This window comes from Ceratina calcarata, unplaced genomic scaffold (assembly GCF_001652005.2).
Source record: "Ceratina calcarata isolate Rehan_Ccalc_2016 unplaced genomic scaffold, ASM165200v1 scaffold44, whole genome shotgun sequence".
Classification (NCBI taxonomy): Eukaryota; Metazoa; Arthropoda; class Insecta; order Hymenoptera; family Apidae; genus Ceratina; species Ceratina calcarata.
In genome coordinates, this window is record NW_017167821.1 from 990075 (window position 1) to 1009385 (window position 19311).

The 19311-nt window shown below is 37.2% G+C and overlaps 7 protein-coding genes across 7 annotated transcripts in view; all 7 read right to left on the reverse strand.

Moving 5' to 3' along the window:
• Positions 1 to 1321: 1321 nt before the first annotated feature.
• Positions 1322 to 3253, reverse strand: LOC108627129 (odorant receptor 13a-like). The gene is made up of 8 exons (XM_026815350.1): positions 3186 to 3253; positions 3003 to 3120; positions 2564 to 2825; positions 2381 to 2497; positions 1975 to 2065; positions 1766 to 1899; positions 1504 to 1636; positions 1322 to 1420 (listed from the first exon to the last, which is right to left on the reverse strand). Exons 1-8 carry the CDS (start codon positions 3222 to 3224, stop codon positions 1373 to 1375), a joined length of 942 nt encoding a protein of 313 aa, XP_026671151.1. The 5' UTR covers positions 3225 to 3253; the 3' UTR covers positions 1322 to 1372.
• Positions 3254 to 4341: 1088 nt separating this feature from the next.
• Positions 4342 to 6578, reverse strand: LOC108627096 (odorant receptor 13a-like). Its single transcript, XM_026815336.1, has 9 exons — positions 6411 to 6578; positions 6161 to 6277; positions 5902 to 6019; positions 5485 to 5746; positions 5201 to 5326; positions 5037 to 5127; positions 4786 to 4919; positions 4510 to 4642; positions 4342 to 4432 (listed from the first exon to the last, which is right to left on the reverse strand). Exons 1-9 carry the CDS (start codon positions 6558 to 6560, stop codon positions 4385 to 4387), a joined length of 1179 nt encoding a protein of 392 aa, XP_026671137.1. The 5' UTR covers positions 6561 to 6578; the 3' UTR covers positions 4342 to 4384.
• Positions 6579 to 7581: 1003 nt separating this feature from the next.
• Positions 7582 to 9998, reverse strand: LOC108627097 (uncharacterized). The gene is made up of 8 exons (XM_026815339.1): positions 9733 to 9998; positions 9468 to 9584; positions 9283 to 9400; positions 8914 to 9172; positions 8285 to 8401; positions 8103 to 8193; positions 7909 to 8042; positions 7582 to 7778 (listed from the first exon to the last, which is right to left on the reverse strand). Exons 1-8 carry the CDS (start codon positions 9880 to 9882, stop codon positions 7601 to 7603), a joined length of 1164 nt encoding a protein of 387 aa, XP_026671140.1. The 5' UTR covers positions 9883 to 9998; the 3' UTR covers positions 7582 to 7600.
• Positions 9999 to 10974: 976 nt separating this feature from the next.
• On the reverse strand, positions 10975 to 14522 carry LOC108627098 (odorant receptor 13a-like). The gene is made up of 10 exons (XM_018028151.2): positions 14210 to 14522; positions 13554 to 14132; positions 13289 to 13405; positions 13104 to 13221; positions 12735 to 12993; positions 12107 to 12223; positions 11926 to 12016; positions 11732 to 11865; positions 11469 to 11601; positions 10975 to 11391 (listed from the first exon to the last, which is right to left on the reverse strand). The coding sequence occupies exons 2-10, from the start codon at positions 13701 to 13703 to the stop codon at positions 11350 to 11352; spliced, it is 1161 nt and encodes a 386-aa protein (XP_017883640.2). The 5' UTR covers positions 13704 to 14132; positions 14210 to 14522; the 3' UTR covers positions 10975 to 11349.
• Positions 14523 to 14804: 282 nt separating this feature from the next.
• LOC108627099 (odorant receptor 13a-like) lies at positions 14805 to 17748 on the reverse strand. Its single transcript, XM_018028152.2, has 9 exons — positions 17536 to 17748; positions 17274 to 17390; positions 17089 to 17206; positions 16560 to 16818; positions 15931 to 16047; positions 15749 to 15839; positions 15555 to 15688; positions 15292 to 15424; positions 14805 to 15214 (listed from the first exon to the last, which is right to left on the reverse strand). Exons 1-9 carry the CDS (start codon positions 17683 to 17685, stop codon positions 15173 to 15175), a joined length of 1161 nt encoding a protein of 386 aa, XP_017883641.2. The 5' UTR covers positions 17686 to 17748; the 3' UTR covers positions 14805 to 15172.
• Positions 17749 to 18068: 320 nt separating this feature from the next.
• LOC113464611 (odorant receptor 33b-like) lies at positions 18069 to 18999 on the reverse strand. The gene is made up of 5 exons (XM_026815356.1): positions 18901 to 18999; positions 18737 to 18827; positions 18476 to 18609; positions 18200 to 18332; positions 18069 to 18140 (listed from the first exon to the last, which is right to left on the reverse strand). Exons 1-5 carry the CDS (start codon positions 18963 to 18965, stop codon positions 18078 to 18080), a joined length of 486 nt encoding a protein of 161 aa, XP_026671157.1. The 5' UTR covers positions 18966 to 18999; the 3' UTR covers positions 18069 to 18077.
• A 192-nt stretch (positions 19000 to 19191) lies between these two features.
• The window catches only part of LOC113464610 (uncharacterized), a 4167-nt gene continuing 4047 nt past the window's right edge, over positions 19192 to 19311 (reverse strand). The window contains exon 8 of the mRNA XM_026815329.1: positions 19192 to 19301. Within this exon, the coding sequence (XP_026671130.1) occupies positions 19192 to 19301 (110 nt within the window). The remainder of the gene's footprint in view (positions 19302 to 19311) is intronic.

Consider the following 19311-nt stretch of genomic DNA (forward strand, 5'->3'; position numbering starts at 1 on the left):
CGAACTGGCCATGGACGGTTAAAACGAATACGTGAAACAGTTGGACGAGTAGAAACATGCAATATATTAGCCATTGCGAGTTATGATTGTTCACTGTCACCTGAAATCAAACAATCATATCACTATTTTCTTCCTGAATAGAGAATAATTCTATCATCTCTGCGACTGACTCAGCTTCGAAGCTGCACAGCTAAAATTGTAGACTTTCAACCAAAAAATTTGTACCTTTAACAACGACACGCTGACCGCTGTGATAAACATCCTCATTGAAATGAACAAATAAGTATGGTGACTGTTTTCGATTATCTGCACGTATCTATATCGATAGAATTAGAACGATCGAATTAGATATGCGATTCTGCAAAGGTTGATAACATGGAAATACCAACTTTATTGCGTGTTGATGGGCCTGAATTGAATGACACACGTTTTTATATATCATTTCCACTGACATTTCTATGTCTCCCTCGTCGGGAGAGGGTAAATTTTTGCACACGTTTCTGTCATATTCAAGCATATATGCTAATATAATATAGTAGTGTTCCTCTTCGTTGAAGGCGTAGTAAGCCGGATAGATGAACCCCACGCCACGCGACTCATTTCTCGGTGAGACGATGTCTAGGATGCGAGGTGTGACGGCCACAAGCGTGAATATTATGTAGCAAAAGCATCCGTTCGCTATTAGAAAAGAAAGACAAGTTTTAATAATTGTTCCGTACGGAACAGTTAAATCCATGGGAATTTCGTTGAAGAATTTATGACAAGTACTTGTGGACAAGGCTATTTTTGAAGATTTAGAATATTTCCAAGCGTCGTCGATTGTTTCTTTAATTTAGTATGGTATGAGTTTTTTCGGTTAACGTTTCCATTTTATTCCGCGATAGCCGACCTTGTCATTAACTAAGGTTCCGAAGGGTATATGTAAGTGGGTAAGCGTTCAACTGTAACGATTCACCATGTGACGACCACCTGGACGAACTTTCCGCGTTCGGCCGATTCTTCGAATACTTCACATGTCCGGGGATGGCCAGCTCTCGCTTTTATACGTAAAGAGGGGCTTAGATTTATATACTTCTATGAGCGAGTACAAAAATTTGGGTATTATATAAGATTTCTATACATATATGCACTGAAACCTTGAATAAATCCCTTAAATCATTATATTATATTATGGCATTTATTGAAATAGCTTGTTCGATGATTCATGTATATTACTGTATCAAATATTAATTAGGTATATATTTAGTATATAAAGTTGTAACAACAGTATTAAACATGTTTACAATATTAATAACTATATTTTAGTTTTTGTATCCTGTTAGTCAATAGTCCATCATGTTTCTGGTTGTACCACTAACATGGTTGATTCTATTTAGGTGGTTTGCAACACCGTGAAGTACGAAACCGATGCTTTTAAGATCTGAAAATCGTGATATCGTTTGAACGAGGTATTTTCGAAGTAACAGGAGATTATTTTGGAAGCAGTAGTTACAGATGCGTCACCTCCGAGAAACTTTGCAAATTTAGTACAATGAGTCCACCGGCTGTTAATTTAGGAGGGTTCAAACAACTTCTTATTGCCAGTACGAGCAATGATTGTACTTTTTTGTCGCTTTCATACCACTCTGCATTGTATCTGAAAACGATGGTAAATTTGAACGTCTATGCTTGGGACTAATTTTTGTTTAACTTGTAAATTCGTGGCACAGTCGTATTGAACTTATCATCAGAATTTAATTGCATCCTGGAATTATTCTTCACTCACATCGTGTCTGAGAATTCGTTTACTGAATCCACTACGCATTGTCCTTGCATCGACATGTAGAATATGTGCATTAGTTGGATCAAGAGGAAGGTACAATCCTTGAAAAATTCGGGGCTAACTTCCATGTTGGATATCTGTTTTCGCAAAATTAAAATTCGTGCAACGATTGTGACTCTTGTGGAACGATTTTGTAGACGGAAAATGCTTACCTTCACTAAAGTGACGCTGAAGGTCATCATCACGAAACCGATCAAAATGAAGAGGTATTCGACGTGGGCCTCTTGAATCGCATGCAAATATCTGTTTCGAAGCCATTAAAATGAGATCAACAAATCTCCGTTACTGAAGCGAATTAATATAATTATTGCGTACAATTACGCTGGTTGATAAATATCGCAATTTTTCAAACATTATCTTTACTTTATGTATATACTCTCTTTCTATAATTAATACAATAATATGGAGAATTGTGTCCGATAATTTGAAGGAAAAGATTTATTGTCATCCGGGCATAACACGTTGAGGAGGCCAAGATTTACGAAAATACTTTTACGCTCTTCATAAAAATGATAAAATGAAAACTATTCAGAATCATACATGAATTATAATACTGACGCTAAAGCATACTGGTGTCCTTGTATCGCGAAACGTATTTTTTTGTACTGGCGATCGTGGAGGTACTCCTTTTCGTAGAAGCTCTCCGGTTCTGCAACCGCCGCCTTGAAACGGTGTCTGCGAATTCGAATTCTCTGATCCATGTCCCATGCATTCACCAAAAACGATTTTCTCAAATCTTACCCGGCGACGGCTAGGAGCCCGCAACCGTGTTGCACAAAGAACGCGAAACTTGTGTCGCACGCTACGTACACGTAGAACACCATCGCGATTACCAGTATCATATGTACGGTTATCGGTATGTAATACTTCTCTTCATCGATGGGGAAGTAAGCCGGGTAAACGTAGCCTAATTTGCGGGACTCGTTTTTCGGCATGAAGATGTCCAGGATGCGCGGTGTCAGCGGAGTTTGAATAAACAGTGCGTAGCAGCAATAGCAATTAACTGTAAATGGATTACAGTACATCGTGAAACTGAATTAAAACTAATTTACGATATTAATTCAACATCTTAATCGCAGGATCGTTCAAACACGGTTTGATCAAATTTTTCTTGCGTGTTATTTTTGTTCAGTTTTGTGACCACGAAAAATATGAACGGTTGGTAGAATTCGCTGCTTACATAAGTAGAACTGAGTATAAAAGACACCCCTTCCTGCGTACTTCTCCAAGATGTCGAACTCGGCCTGCGGCCTCTTGGCACTGAAGTCTCTTCTGATGCAGCCGAGAAACATTTTGTACTGTAATTCGATCAGCCGCGTAGATTTAATTATTGGAAAGATTTGGAATGGGAAGAACAGTTTACCTCCCTGCTGCGGATTGCGTAGAGGCCGTATTTCAGCATAATCCCGCATGCCGCGCCGAAGTAAGATAATTGCTCCAACATGATATCGATACTGAACAAAACGATTATCCTTCCAATCTATAATTTGTGTTTCGTTAAATTTGGACACAACTGTTTTAGTATATGCTATTCTATTTATTCTAATACAAAACGTCTGTTTGTAATTAACAATATAATCAATTATTTAACTATGTATGTATTAAATGATATCTGATGATGATTACATGAAGAGTAATCTGTGTTGTTGATGTTAATCGTGAGTTGACTAGCGTCCGTATATACATCATCACATTATTATCAGAATCAATGATGTAACGATTATGACATTCATTACATACTTACCATAGTGCTGATACACGCTAGAAAGGAAACGTACGTGTATGCTCGTATAAGCATTCTCGAACGATAACTCTGTTCTGGCCAGATACCGGCCAGTATGGCACACGTTTTAATGACCGACATATAATTGTTCTCCAACGTTACTGGATCCATCATGAAAATGAATTGTGATCGAGATTTGGACCGAAGAGTGAAGGATGACTGGTGCACTTGGAAATCACTACAGCCTACTTGCTCTATTCTCTATAAAGAATTCACATGTTCCAATAACTCGCATAATGGGAACGTGAACAGCTACTGAGATTGCACGGTTAGGGCGAAACGAGTTAATTACTAATTCACATATTTTACGCGGACACCTGTTCTATAGTTCAGATGTCCGTTTCCCGAGCAGCATGCTTTCGTAAGGAAATATTAATTGCTCGTACATGGAAAAAGAACCATCGATAGTTAGTGAATAAAACTATGTAATTATCGTTAAAAATTAACGCGTACTGCTCAATACAAAGTATCTGATACTGAGGTAGGCCAGTAGGAAAAAGCCATCCTGCTAGTTAAACGTGTCGTGTCAATCAGTTGTTACGTTCTCGCGGTGCGAACATCTGTCGTTCATTCCTTTGTAATAATTAACTAAATTATTTGCATGCTTCTTGAGTTTGGAAGTGTCGTCATTAGTTTTATCCACGTATATATCTCTTCGAAAGGAAGTGGCTAAAAGGACGGAGTCTGAAACTGGATTAAATCTGTAAGATTCATTATATCTGTAACTTATCGGTAGCATAGTTTATTGTATTTTGTTCTTTTTAATCGTACATTAACATTTACGTCGACTGCATAACTGTATAATAAGAAACGGATGCTTTGATGATCTGAAAGAAAGAAATTTTCATAGGCAAAAATACTTTTGATATTTTCAGGGGTTTGGTATGAAATCACTTTGAGCTACCTCCGCGAAAGATCGTAAACTTAGCGTTATCAGGCCACCGGCTGTTAACAGAGGAGGTTTCAGACAACATCTTAACGATAACACGTATAATAATCGCGTTCTCGGTGTAAGCTTATACCACGGTGATTCGTATCTGCAATGAACGGGATTACAAAAGAATTGAGAACTCGACGAAATCTTGAAACAATTAACAACTGATAGTAGCTAGTAACGCAGCGAAAAATCGTTCCTCATCAGAATTGACTAAAACAATGAATTCGTCTGTACTTAACTTACATCGCTATGGAAATATCGTCTAACGCGTTTATCACGAACTGGCCTTGGACGGTTAAAACGAATACGTGAAACAGTTGGGCGAGTAAAAACATAAAATACATCATCCATTGCGTGTTGTCATGACGCCCTGCCACCTGAATTCAAACGATCGTGTCACTATTCTCTTCCCGAATAAAAAATAATTCTGGGGTTGATTCAACTTCGAAACTGTACAGCTAGGAAATACAAACGATCGACTAAAAAATTTGTACCTTCAACAACGACACGCTGACCGCTGTTATAAGCATCCCCATTGAAATGAACAAATAAGTATGGTGACTGTTTTCGATTATCTGCAGATATCTATATCGACAGAATCAGAACGTTCGAATTAGATGTGTGATTCTCCAAATTTTGATAATATGGAAATACTAACTTTATAGCGTGCTGATGAGCTTTAATTGAATGGCACACGTTTTTATATTGCACTTCCTCTGACATTTCTATGTCATCTCCCTCGTCGGGAGAGGGTAAATTTTTGCACACGTTTCCAAATCGGTGTCTATAAACATGTTAAGCGGTCATTGAAATCTGCGGCGCGTTGTCTTCGTCATAAAAGTGATTTGTTCTGAACGAGGTTCAATTTAACAATTATTCGGTTGATCGATTATTTGGGAAAAAATCAAGATTTCGAGTGGCGGATGTGTTTGTTTGGTTTACCTTGCAATAGCCAGCAAACCGCAAGCGTGTTGCACGGCGTACACGTAGTTCGTATCACAGGCGCAGAATATGCAGACTAGGAGGCCGCAGATAATAGTCATGTGCCCGATTATCAGCATGTAATACTCTTCGCTGTTCACCCAGTAGTAGGCCGGATATATGAACAATCGCTTCCGCGATTCATTCAGAGGTACGATGATGTCCAGAACAGGCGGTATCATGCAGAAAAAGATAAAAGACACCACGGCACAGAAAAGATGCACTACAATTAAAAAAAGAAATATTTAAGTATCGTTATAACAGCTGTCATTTCTGCTAAACTATACTTCGGCATTTCTTCCTACAAATATAATACAGTTTTAGTTGGAATCTTCTAAAAGAAGGGATATTATCAATGGTATTATGATATTGTTTTACAAAAATAGCCCAAAGCGACGAGCGATCCTTTTCGCGAGTATGAAACCATAATGTCATATTCGTCTTTCGTGTTTATCGCTGCCCAATCGTTGAATATTTGAGTCAGCATCGGTTTCAACTGCAATTATTCAATATAATTTTCACTGCTTTGAAGACAATGAATAAGGAGTACCCGAAAATAAATAAATCACATCATATTCTTAACAAGTCTTTCGATTGCATTTGTGCTGCTGAAAGGAAGATGTCGAACATATCTTACCTTCGATTCGTTCACCACATAATTACCAACTTTCACAAAGGTTCCGCTCACCGCTATATAGTAAGCTATGCCGTCAACGATTGAGTCCACGCTAGGAAACATCACAATGTGCGCGGTCTGCAATTATATTAGAAGATCAAGCGCAGTTAAAAACTATTGAAGTGCGATGATTTAGATACCAAATCGATGAGCGAATAAAAAATCTTTATAATGATTAGGATAAAAACATGAGTTAATAAACCCTATATACTTGCGTGAAGGTCCCTGTGAACATTATACCAAGGGTAAAGATTTGCACGATTATCTTGATCTTCGGGTTTTGATATGGCCAGACGCCGGTTATTAACCCAAGCGTTTTATTGATCCTCAAAAATCGTTTCTCCACATTTTTCATATCCATGACTGAAGCGCGATTGAAGTCAGCATAGGAGCATATAGATTGAACAAAATCCCGTAATGCTACAAGTCCTATTCGCTAGTTATCATTATTGGAAGCTATAGCACAGATGACAATCGGAAAGTCAAGTGTATCATGTACACGCAAGGTTCGAGACAGACACTTGATTGGTTTCAAAGTGACATATACACATGAAATATTAATGGTTAACTGTGAGGTGTCGTCTTCGACATTATGCAATTTTTATGAATTCTTGTTATCTCAGCTTTTCAGCGATATCTTTGCAAATTGAAAAGCCTCGATGTGGTAGCTTTGTCCTATCGCGCTGTCGCATTTGCTTCGTTCTTCTTACTATGTATACTTATTTCTAAAAATCTTACGCTCGACTGAATTATTAAACCGCTAATAGCGTATAACAAAAATGACAGAGAAGTGAGTAGTGCAAGAAGAGAAGAAGTGAAGACTTAACATTGATTCGAAGAATACAATACACATAGAATTTCTGTCGTGAGTTTGATTCAGAAAGAGAAGTATTATTATTACATACATCTTTATATGATAAAGCAATATCTTTTATATTCACATTGATATAACACTAAAACCAAATTATACATGTACTGTGCTATAGTTATCGCCAAATCGCCGTACTCTTAAGTATAATACAATGTGATCGGTTTTGTGCATGTACGTACATATGTATCTACCTTGGAAGACAAGGGGTAAAAGGATAAATTAAATCTATAAGATTCATGAATAAATGTTTGCTACTATTTAAAAATTTCTGTAGGCAAGAATTACCTTTGTAATTATTTACAAACATTAATTTTAACACTAAATAATTTGTTGTTAATTTGAACACTATGAAAAGTGTTTCATTGGCCTGTCCTTTAACGATAATATAAATGAATCATCATTCTGACTTGTACGCCGTATAGAGCATCAAAATTTTGATCATTTTGTTTTATGTATTTATCTCAGTACTGTATAATATGAAACAGATGCCTTTATCACCTATAAACAGTAATCTCTATTAAATAAATATATTACGAAAACAGAATCCACTTCGTATAGGTAGTATCACACTTTACTTCTGAAAAGCTTTGCATATTCATATTTAGCAATCCGCCGGCTGTCAAACGAGGAGGTATTAACATCCTCCGTAACGCTAAGACATACAGTAATTGTGTTTTCGCGTTTGTGTTATACCACAATCCTTCGTATCTGAAAATTTCGTTGCTGTTACATCAGACATGTTTGACTTCACATTGTCACGTAAAAAAACTTCATTGAGAATGATTTATACAAGTATTGACTGTATTTGTTCGTTAATTCGAGTTTACGTGGTACTCACATGCTACTGTAAAGATTATCACAAACATTTTCCACGAACTGGCCTTGAATCGTTAGGTAAAATAGATGCATTAACTGCACGAACAAAAAGCTGAGGATTTTGTAAAACTCCACGCTGACCTCCATAGTGGCCAACTAATTTCCGAAGAGTTTACGTGAAACGTGGAAACATATGGAATTGCTGGGTGATCTTACCTGTACCAATGTAACACTAAAGCAGCAAACCGCTACGCCTATGCATAAGAAAAGATATGTAGTGTGTGCATTTTCTATTTCCTGGACATACCTATAAAATTCGTATTTTATCTATCAGAAAAAATGTCAAGAAAGAATAGAGAGCACAAAGATAAATGCAAAATTTATATTGTGACACTGACTTTATAGCTCGCTGTTGTGCTCGTATGGAAAAGTGTACTCTTTTATTATGTTCCATCTGTTCTTCCAAAGTGTTAGCAGCGTTGAATGAATAGGGCTCGATGTGTTTGAATCGATATCTGAAAGAATGGGTGTGCAATAGAAAGCTATAACGCCAGCAATACACTCTCGCCAAATATCTCGGCAAGACGTATACCGAGGCGAGTGCTACCCGCTTGCCTCGCCTCGGTTTGGTTCTCCCTGACTCGAGTCTTGAAGTTATTGCACTTTTGTGACATGGGTGTCATTCTTGAATTTGCTGCTCGCTCTCGCGGCTTGTGATGAAAAAACAATCAGTTCGAATCCGAGGACTGATGAGGTGAGACGAGAATACGCGAGGCGAACGCGATGTAAGTACACGCTCGACTGTTCTCGCCTTTTCTTGACAAGGCTACCAGCATCATGATTTAGTTGACAGACTTGTTTCATGCGAGTATTGGAGTATTAAATATAATACGAGTGTATTATATTATTTTATGTTTAAGCTGGGAATATTGTCTCTTACCATAATAATTTCTGATACGTGAATCAGGTGTTCATTATCATTCGTCAGACATAATAAAACTAACAGATTTCAAGATTTGTTTCTTACCCAGCTACAGCCAATAATCCGCAAGCGTGTTGTACGATGATCGTGAAAATCGTGTCGCAAGCTCCGTACACGATGAGCACAGTTATTATAGCCAGGCTGCCATGCACTTGAGCAAAGTAAAAAATGTCGGCTTCGTCGACAAAATAGTAGCTCGGTACAATATATATCATCGGCGTCGTGTTATAAGATTTCAGCTTTGCTATGAGACGCACTGTCCATGGTACTTGCAGGAACAGGATAGTACAGACGACTGCGTTCGCTGCGGATTCATTCACATAAGTCACGTTCAAATAATCGGAAATTCAGAGTCGATCATTTGTCATAAGGTATTAAATCAGTAAGCTCGAGCAGTTCTTTCTTCAATCTCACCTAAATAAAACATCGTAAGCAAAGCACCCCTTTTCACATATTTCGTCATAATGGCGATTTCGTGGTCTGATCGATTAACAGTCCAGTCTTGATACATGCCCTTTAAGAGCCACTTGAACTACAATATTTGCATGATTATAGAAATAAAACATGTATGTAATCGTAAACGACAAATATTTACTTACCTCTGTTGCATTGAGAATATAATTTCCATGTTTAATGAATAATGTAATATCCGCTGATAGTAGCGTGAGATTGTCTAAGAAAACGTCCATATTCTTAAAGTGCACGATTCTCGCTATCTGAAATCAGTATTAAATACAGAAGTATTCATGGTCAGTCTTATGAAGCTTATATTATGTTATTCACTATTATTAGCTCATCTGTATTTCATTTCGAAGCATAATAGGTCAGAAATTGGGAGAAATCTCCCTCTTCATTAATGCTCACCTGAACAAACATCATCGACACAATTTCGATGTAAATAAGGATCCACGCTATACACTTTACACGTTTATTTTGATCAGGCCATATCCCTGCCCATTGGCTGAACCTTTTCGTAATTCTAAAGTATTGTTCTTCGAATGTGACAAAGTCCATAATACAAATAAATCCGGTCTACGTCGGTTGAAACGTTAGGGGTAAACTGTCAGAAATGTTTCTTTTGTCGATTTAACAATAGGAGAGCACGACATTCGGGCTATATATGAGCATGTAATATGTAACTCGCGGGTCGAGATTGCATTGTTAAAGATTCACTCAAGAAGGGACGATTTTCTATCATTATATAAATCGATACATAAGCTAATGCATTTCACGTGTATTACTCTGTCATTGTAGCAATTCGAACTTCTCGAACACTTTATTTACGTCAGTACTGTGCAAAATGGTTTACAGTTTGAATTATTTAAATATGAAACGCAAGTTATATTCGAGACTGATAGTTGACAGTCGAACCTAAGTCGTATATGTATAGTAACGTTCAAGTCGATTGCATAACTGTTTAATATGATTTGAAAGAGAGAAGTTTTCATCGGTAAAAATATTTTTGACATTTTTAAGCGTTTGGTGTCAAATTACTTTGAACTATCTCCGCAAAAGATCGTAAGCTCAGTGTTATCAGACCACCTGCTGGTAACAGAGGTGGTTTCAGGCCACATCTTAAAGATAACATGTACAATAATTGCGTTCGGGCTGCAAGATTCTACCACAGCGATTCATATGTACCATTTTTCAAGAAAATCCTCGATGTGGCACCTTTGTCCTGCCGCGCTGTCGCATTTGCTTCGTTCTTCTTACTATACCTACACCTGTTTCTAAAATTTTTACGCTCGAGTGAATTATTAAACCGCTAATAGCGTATAAAAATATGACATACAAGTGAGTAGTGCAACAGGAGAAGAAGTGAAGACTTAACATTGACTTGAAGAATGCAGTACACATAGATATTCTATCGTGAGTTTGATTCAGAAAGAGAAGTATTATTATTATGTACATCTTGATATGATAAAGCAATATTTTTTATATTCATATTCATACAATGGCAAAACCTAATTATACATATGCTGTGCTATGGGTATCGCCGTATCGCCGTACTCTTCGGCATAATACAATGTGATCGGTTTTGTGCGTATGTATCTACCTTGGAAAACAAGGAGGAAAAGGATGAATTAAATATATAAGCTTCATAAATAAATAGTTTACTACTCGTTTGTATATTTATTGGTGAAATAATGCTGCCAACACATTTATGACAATATATTCTCGCAATCCGCATTGCTCTAGGTATGTAATTACAACAAAATTCATAAATACCCAATAATGTGTGTAATGCACGATTAACAATAATTACGCACATGTTCGCTACTATTTAAAAATTTCTGCAGACGAGAATTAGCTTTGTAATTACTTACAAACATTAATTTTAACATTAAATAATTTGTTGTTAATTTGAACACTATGAAAAGAATTTTATTGGTCTGTCCTTCAACGATAATATAAACGAATCATCATTCTGACGTGTACGCCGTATAGAGCACCAGAATTTCGATCATTTCGTTTATGTATTTATCTCAGTACTGTATAATATGAAACAGATGCCTTTATCACCTATAAACAGTAATCTCTATTAAATAAATATATTACGAAAACACAATCCATTTTGTACAGGTAGTATCACATTTTACTTCTGAAAAGCTTTCCATATTCATATTTATGAGTCCGCCGGCTGTCAAACGAGGTGGTATTAACATCCTCCGTAACGCTAAGACGTATAGTAATTGTGTTTTCGCGTTTGTGTTATACCACAATCCTTCGTATCTGAAAATATCGTTGCTGTTACATCGGACATGTTTGACATCAAATTGTCACATAAAGAGACTTCATTGAGAACGATGTATACAAGTATTGACTGTATTTGCTCGTTAATTCGAGTTTACGTGGTACTCACATGTTTCTGTAAAGTGTATCACAAACATTTTCCACGAACTGGCCTTGGATCGTTAGGTAAAATAGATGCATTAACTGCGCGATCAAAAAGCTGAGGACTTTGTAAAAGTCCATGTTAACCTCCATAGTGGTCAACTAATTTTCGAAGAGTTTACGTGAAACGTGGAAACATACGGAATTGCCGGGTGTTCTTACCTGTACTAATGTAACACTAAAGCCGCAAATCACTATACCAATGCATAAGAAAAGATACGTAGTATGTGTATTTTCTATTTCCTGGACATACCTATTAAATTCGTTTTTTATGTATCAGAAAAATTGTCGAGAGAATACAGAGAGAACAAAAAGAATTGAAAAATTAGATTGTGATACTGACTTTATAGCTCGCTGTTGTGCTTGTATGGAAAAGTGTACTCTTTCAATACTTGTCATCTGTTTCTCCGAGTTTTTAGCAGCGTTGGATGCAGAGGGCTCGATGTGTTTGAATCGATATCTGAAAGCATGGGTGTGCAATAGAAAGCTATAAAGCCAGTAGTATACTCTGGCCAAATATCTCGGCGAGACGTTTACCGAGACGAGTGCTACCCGCTTGCCTCGCCTCGGTTTGGTTCGGCCTGAGTCGAGTGTTGAAGTTATTGCACTTTTGTGACATGGGTGTCCTTTAATTTGCTGCTCGCTCTCGCGGCTTGTGATGAAAAAACAATCAGTTCGAATCCGACCACTCATGAGGTGAGACGAGAAGACGCGAGGCGAACGCGATGTAAGTTCACGCTCGACTGCTCTACCCTTGTCTTGATAAGGCTGCCAGCAGCATGATTTAGTTGACAGACTTGTTTCATGCGAGTATTGGAGTATTCAATATAATACAAGTATATTATATTATTTTATGTTTAAGCTGGGAACATTGTCTCTTACCATAATAATTTCTGATACGTGAATCAGGTGTTCATTATCACTCGACAGACATAATAAAACTAACAGATTTCAAGATTTGTGTTTCTTACCCAGCTACAGCCAATAATGCACAAGCGTGTTGTACGATGATCGTGAAAATCGTGTCGCAAGCTCCGTACACAATGAGCACAGATATTATACACAGGCTGCCATGCACTTGAGCATAGTAAAAAATATCGGCATCGTCAACAAAATAATAGCTCGGTATAATATATATCATCGGCGTCGTGTTATAGGATTTCAGCCGTGCTATGAGACGCACTGTCCATGGTACTTGCAGGAACAGTATAGTGCAGATGAATGCGTTCGCTGCAAATTAATTCGCGTAAGTCACGTTCAAATAATCGAACATTTGGAGTTGATGATTTGTCGTAAGGTATTAAATCAGCAAGCTCGAGCAGTTCTTTCTTCGATCTCACCTAAATAAAACATCGTAAGCAAAGCACCCCTTTTCAAATACTTCGTCATAATAGCGATTTCGGGGTCTGATCGATTAACAGTCCAGTCCTGATACATGCCCTTTAAGAGCCACTTGAACTACAATATTTGCATGATTATAGAAATAAAACATGTATCTAATCGTAAACGACAAATATTTACTTACCTCTCTTGCATTGAGAATATAATTTCCCTGTTTAACAGATAATAAAACATGCGAGGCTAGTATAGGCAGAGTGTCTAAGAAAATGTTCATATTCTTGAAGTGCACGATTCTTGTTATCTGAAATCAGTATTAAATACAGAAGTATTCATGGTCAGTGTTATGAAGCTTATGTTATTTTATTCACTATTATTAGCTCGTCTGTATTTAATTTCGAAGCATAATAGGTCAGAAATTGAGAGAAATCACCCTCATCATTAATGTTCACCTGAACAACTACAATCGACACCATTTCGATATAAATAAGGATCCACGCTATGCACTTTACACGTTTATTTTGATCAGGCCATATCCCTGCACATTGGCCGAACTTTTTCGTGACTCTAAAGTATCGTTTCTCGAATGTGACAAAGTCCATAACTGAAATAAATGCAGTCTATGTCGGTTGACACGTTAGGGGTGAAATGGCAGAAATGTCTCTTTTGTCGGTTTAACTATAAGAGTGCACGACATTCGTGCTATATATAAGCATGCAATATGCAACTCGCTGTTAGAGAGTGCATTGTTAAAGATTCACTCAAGAAGGAACACTCTTCTATCATTATATAAATCGATACATACACTAATGCATTTCAAATGTATTACTCTGTCAATATAGCACTTCGAACTTTTCTAACACTTTATTTACGTCAGTACTGTGCAAGATGGTTTACAGTTTGAATGTATATTTAAATATGAAACGCAAGTTATATTCGAGACTGATAGTTGACGGTCGAACCTAAGTCGTATCTAGTAACGTTCAAGGCTATTGCATAACTGTTTAATATGAAACGGATGCTTTAATGATCTGAAAGGAAAAAGTTTTCATGGTTAAAAATATTTTTGACATTTTTAGGAGTTTGGTGTTAAATAACTTTGAGCTACCTCCGCGAAAGTTTGTAAACTCAGTGTCCTGCTCAGATCACCTGCTGTTAACAGAGGTTGTTTCAGGCCGCATCTTAACGATATAATAATTGCGTTCGGGGTACAAGATTGTACCACAGCGATTCATATGTACCATTTTTCAAGAAAAGCCTCGATGTTGCAGCTTTGTCCTGTCGCGCTGTCGCATTTGCTTCGTCCTCCTTACTGTACCTACACCTATTTCTAAAATTTTTACGCTCGAGTGAATTATTAAACCGCTAATAGCGTATAAAAGAATGACATAGGAGTAGTGCAAGGGGAGAAGTGAAGACTTAACATTGATTTGAAGAATGCAGTACACATAGATATTCCATTGTGAGTTTGATTCAGAAAGAGAAGTATTATTATTATGTACATCTTGATATGATAAAGCAACATTTTTTATATTCACAATCATACAATAGCAAAACCAAATTATACAAATACTGTGTTATGGCTGTCGCCGTATTGCCGTACTCTTCGGCATAATACAATGTGATCGGTTTTGTGCGTATGTATCTACCTAGGAAAACAAGGAGTAAAAGGATAAATTAAATATATAAGCTTCATAAATAAATAGTTTACCACTCGTTTATATATTTATTGATGAAATAGTGCTGCCAACACATTTAAGACAATATATTCTCGCAAGCCACGTTGCTCTAAGTATGTAATTACAACGAAATTCATAAATACCCGATAATGTGTGTAATGCACGGTTAACAATAATTACGCACATGTTCGCTACTATTTAAAAATTCCTGCGGGCAAGAAGAATTGTCTTTGTAATTGTTTATGAACATTAATTTTAAATAATTTGTTGTTAATTTGAACACTATGAAAAGCGTATCATTGGCCTGTCCTTCAATGATAATATAAATGAATCATCATTCTGACTTGTACGCCGTATAGAGCATCAAAATTTTGATCATTTCGTTTATGTATTTATCTCAGTACTGTATAATATGAAACAGATGCCTTTATCACCTATAAACAGTAATCTCTATTAAATAAATATATTAGGAAAACACAATCCACTTCGTAAAGGTAGTATCACATTTTACTTCTGAAAAGCTTTGCATATTCATATTTATGAATCCGCCGGCTGTCAAACGAGGTGGTATTAACATCCTCCGTAACGCTAAAACGTATAGTAATTGTGTTTTCGCGTTTGTGTTATACCACAATCCTTCGTATCTGAAAATATCGTTGCTGTTACATCGGACATGTTTGACTTCAAATTGTCACGTAAAGAAACTTCATTGAGAACGATGTATATAAGTATTGACTGCATTTATTCGTTAATTCGTGTTTACGTGGTACTCACATGTTTCTGTAAAGTGTATCACAAACATTTTCCACGAACTGGCCTTGAATCGTTAGGTAAAATAGATGCATTAACTGCACGAACAAAAAGCTGAGGATTTTGTAAAAGTCCACGCTAATATCCATAGTGGCCACCTAATTTCCGAAGGGTTTACGTGAAACGTGGAAACGTATGGAATTGCTAGGTGATCTTACCTTTACCAATGTAATACTAAAGCAGCAAACCACTATGCCCATGCATATGAAAAGATACGTAGTATGTGTATTTTCTATTTCCTGGACATACCTATTAAATTCGTTTTTTACGTATCAGAAAAATTGTCGAGAGAATACAGAGAGAACAAAAAGAATTGAAAAATTAGATTTCTGACACTGACTTTATAGCTCGCTGATGTGCTTGTATGGAAAAGTGTACTCTTTTATTACGTTTCACCTGTTCTTCCGAGTTTTGAGCAGCGTTGAATGAACAGGGCTCGATGTGCTTGAACCGATATCTGAAAGCATGGGTGTTCAATAGAAAGCTATAACGTTAGCAGTACACTCTCGCCAAATATCTCGACGAGACGTTTACCGAGGCGAGTGCTACCCGCTTGCCTCGCCTCGGTTTGGTTCGGCCTGACTCGAGTCTTGAAGTTATTGCACTTTTGTGACATGGGTGTCCTTCTTGAATTTGCCGCTCGCTCTCGCGGCTTGTGATGAAAAAGCAATCAGTTCGAATCCGAGCAAGGATGAGGTGAGACGAGAAGACGCGAGGCGAACACGATGTAAGTACACGCGCGACTGCTCTCGCCTTGTCTTGACAAGGCTGCCAGCACCATGATTTAGTCGACAGACTTGTTTCATGCGAGTGTTGGAGTATTAAATATAATAACATTATATTATATTATTTTGTTTAAGCTGGGAACATTGTCTCGTACCATAATAATTTCTGATACGTGAATCAGATGTTCATTATCACTCATCAGAAATAATAAAACTAATAGATTTCAATATTTGTGTTTCTTACCCAGCTACAGCCAATAATCCGCAAGCGTGTTGTACGATAATCGTGAAAATTGTGTCGCAAGCTCCGAACACAATGAGCACAGATATTACAGACAGGCTGCCATGCACTTGAGCAAAGTAAAAAACGTCGGCTTCGTCGACAAAATAGTAGCTCGGTACTATATGTATTATCGGCGTCGTGTTATAAGATTTCAGCCATGCTATGAGACGCACTGTCCATGGTACTTGTAGGAACAGGATAGTGCAGACGATTGCGTTCGCTGCGAATTAATTCGCATAAGTCACGTTCAAACAATCGGACATTTAGGCCGGTATTCAGAGTCGCTGTTTATTCTTAAGATCGTCTTAAGAATTTGCTATCCCTGTCTATTCCATATTTCCAGTCCCTGTCTTGTACAGGGAACATGGACAAGCAAATGCTTAAGACGATCTTAAGAATAAGCAACGACTCTAAATACCGGCCTTAGAGTCGATTATTTGTCGTAAGGTATTAAATCAGTAAGCTCGAGCAGTTCTTTTGTCAATCTCACCTAAATAAAACATCGTAAGCAAAGCACCCCTTTTCACATATTTTGTCATAATAGCGATTTCGTGGTCTGATCGATTAACAACCCAGTCCTGATACATGCCCTTTAAGAGCCACTTGAACTACAATATTTGCATGATTATAGAAATAGAACATGTATGTAATCGTAAACGACAAACGTTTACTCACCTCTGTTGCATTGAGAATATAATTTCCCTGTTTAATGAATAATAAAATATCCGCGGATAGTAGCGGCAGATTGTCTATGAAAACGTTTATATTCTTAAAGTGCACGATTCTTGTTATCTGAAATCATTAAATACAGAAGTATTCGTTTTCAGTGTTATGAAGCTTATATTATGTTATTCACTATTATTAGCTCGTGTGTATTTCATTTCGAAGCATAGTAGGTCAGAAATTGAGAGAAATCTCCCTGTTTATTAATGCCCACCTGAACAACTATAATCGACACCATTTCGATGTAAATAAGGATCCACGCTATGCACTTTACAAGTTTATTTTGATCAGGCCATATCCCTGCACATTGGCCGAACCTTTTCGTGACTCTAAAGTATCGTTCCTCAAATGTGGCAAAGTCCATAACACAAATAAATGCGGTCTATGTCGGTTGATACGTTAGGGATGAAATGGCAGAAATGTCTCTTTTGTCGGTTTAACTATAGGAGAGCACGACATTTGTGGTATATATGAGCATGCAATATGCAACTCGCGGTTCGAGAGTGCATTGTTAAAGATTCACTCAAGGAGGAACAATCTATCATTACATAAATCGATACATACACTAATGCATTTCAAATATATTACTCTGTCATTATATCAATTCGAACTTTTCGAACACTTTATTTACGTCAGTACTGTGCTAGATGGTTTACAGTTTGAATATATATTTAGATATGAAACGTAAGTTATATTTGAGACTGATAGTTGACACTCGTACCTAAGATACTCTGTCGTAATCGTATATAGTAACGTTCAAGTCGATTGCATAACTGTGTAATATGAAACGGATGCTTTAATGATCTGAAAGAAAGAAGTCTTCATCGGTAAAAATATTTTTGACATTTGGAGTTTGGTGTGAAATTACTTTGAGCTACCTCTGCGAAAGATCGTAAGCTCAGTGTTATCAGACCACCTGCTGTTAACAGAGGTGGTTTCAGGCCACATCTTAACGATAACACGTATAATAATTGTGTTCGGGGTGCAAGATTGTACCACAGCGATTCATATCTACAATGCATAGAAATTACTAAAGGATTGAGAACTCATCGAAATCTTGGAACAATTGCTGGTAACAAAAAATCGTACTCTATCGTCCTTTGGTTAAGACAATGAGTTTATCAAGACAATTATTTTATTTTTGCTTTGCTTACATCGCGATTGAAACACCGTCTAACGCGTTGATCACGAACTGGCCTTGGACAGTTAAAACGAATACGTGAAACAGTTGGGCGAGTAAAAACATGCAATACATTATCCATTGCGAGTGATGATCGTTCTCTGCCACCTAAAATGGAACGATCATGTCAATAAGGAATATCATAACTAAGGAATAATTCTGTCATCTCTGGGGTTGGTTCAACTTCGAAACTGTACAGCTAGGGAATGCATATGGTCGACCAAAAAATTTGTACCTTTAACAACGAGACGCTGACCGCTGTTATAAGCATCCCCATTGAAATGAACAAATAAGTATGGTGACTGTTTTCGATTATCTGCAGGTATCTATATCGACAGAATCAGAACGTTCGAATTAGATGTGTGATTCTCCAAATTTTGATAATATGGAAATACTAACTTTATAGCGTGCTGATGAGCTTGAATTGAATGGCACACGTTTTTATATTGCATTTCCTCTGACATTTCTATGTCATCTCCCTCGTCGGGAGAGGGTAAATTTTTGCACACGTTTCCAAATCGGTGTCTATAAACATGTTAAGCGGTCATTGAAATCTGTAGCGCGTTGTCTTCGTCATAAAAGTGATTTGTTGCGAACGAGATTCAATTTAACAATTATTCTGTTGATCGATCATTTGGGAAAAATCGGTGTCTCTTTGAATATTTCGAGTGGTCGATGTATTTGTTAGGTTTACCTCGTAATAGCTAGCAAACCGCAAGCGTGTTGCACAGCGTACACGTAGTTCGTATCGCAAGCGCAGAATATGCAGACTAGGAGGCCGGAGATCATAATCATGTGCCCTATTATCAG

Coding starts and splice junctions, on each gene's coding strand:
- LOC108627129 (XM_026815350.1), bottom strand. CDS start 3,224: ATGCTGAAATACGGCCTCTACGCAATCCGCAGCAGGGAG. Junction 3,121..3,185: donor ACGCAATCCGCAGCAGGGAG/GTAAACTGTTCT, acceptor ATCGAATTACAG/TACAAAATGTTTCTCGGCTG. Junction 1,900..1,974: donor TCAGCGTCACTTTAGTGAAG/GTAAGCATTTTC, acceptor TTGCGAAAACAG/ATATCCAACATGGAAGTTAG.
- LOC108627099 (XM_018028152.2), bottom strand. CDS start 17,685: ATGGACTTTGCCACATTTGAGGAACGATACTTTAGAGTCACGAAAAGG. Junction 16,819..17,088: donor GCTTACGATGTTTTATTTAG/GTGAGATTGACA, acceptor ATTAATTCGCAG/CGAACGCAATCGTCTGCACT. Junction 15,215..15,291: donor ATATGCAAAGCTTTTCAGAA/GTAAAATGTGAT, acceptor TACTGTTTATAG/GTGATAAAGGCATCTGTTTC.
- LOC108627097 (XM_026815339.1), bottom strand. CDS start 9,882: ATGGACTTTGTCACATTCGAAGAACAATACTTTAGAATTACGAAAAGG. Junction 8,402..8,913: donor GGATTATTGGCTGTAGCTGG/GTAAGAAACAAA, acceptor CCATTCTTTCAG/ATATCGATTCAAACACATCG. Junction 8,043..8,102: donor TTAGTGTTACATTGGTACAG/GTAAGATCACCC, acceptor TTCGGAAATTAG/TTGGCCACTATGGAGGTCAG.
- LOC113464611 (XM_026815356.1), bottom strand. CDS start 18,965: ATGTCAGAGGAAATGCAATATAAAAACGTGTGCCATTCAATTCAAGCT. Junction 18,333..18,475: donor GACGGTGTTTCAATCGCGAT/GTAAGCAAAGCA, acceptor TATGCATTGTAG/ATATGAATCGCTGTGGTACA. Junction 18,141..18,199: donor GCTTACGATCTTTCGCAGAG/GTAGCTCAAAGT, acceptor TTACCGATGAAG/ACTTCTTTCTTTCAGATCAT.
- LOC108627096 (XM_026815336.1), bottom strand. CDS start 6,560: ATGGATATGAAAAATGTGGAGAAACGATTTTTGAGGATCAATAAAACG. Junction 5,128..5,200: donor GCTCATCAGCACGCTATAAA/GTTAGTATTTCC, acceptor CTGTCGATATAG/ATATCTGCAGATAATCGAAA. Junction 4,433..4,509: donor GTTTACGATCTTTCGCGGAG/GTAGCTCAAAGT, acceptor TCTTTCTTTCAG/ATCATCAAAGCATCCGTTTC.
- LOC108627098 (XM_018028151.2), bottom strand. CDS start 13,703: ATGGACTTTGTCACATTCGAGAAACGATACTTTAGAGTCACGAAAAAG. Junction 13,406..13,553: donor TGTCGATTGTAGTTGTTCAG/GTGAACATTAAT, acceptor TACTGATTTCAG/ATAACAAGAATCGTGCACTT. Junction 12,994..13,103: donor GCTTACGATGTTTTATTTAG/GTGAGATCGAAG, acceptor ATTAATTTGCAG/CGAACGCATTCATCTGCACT.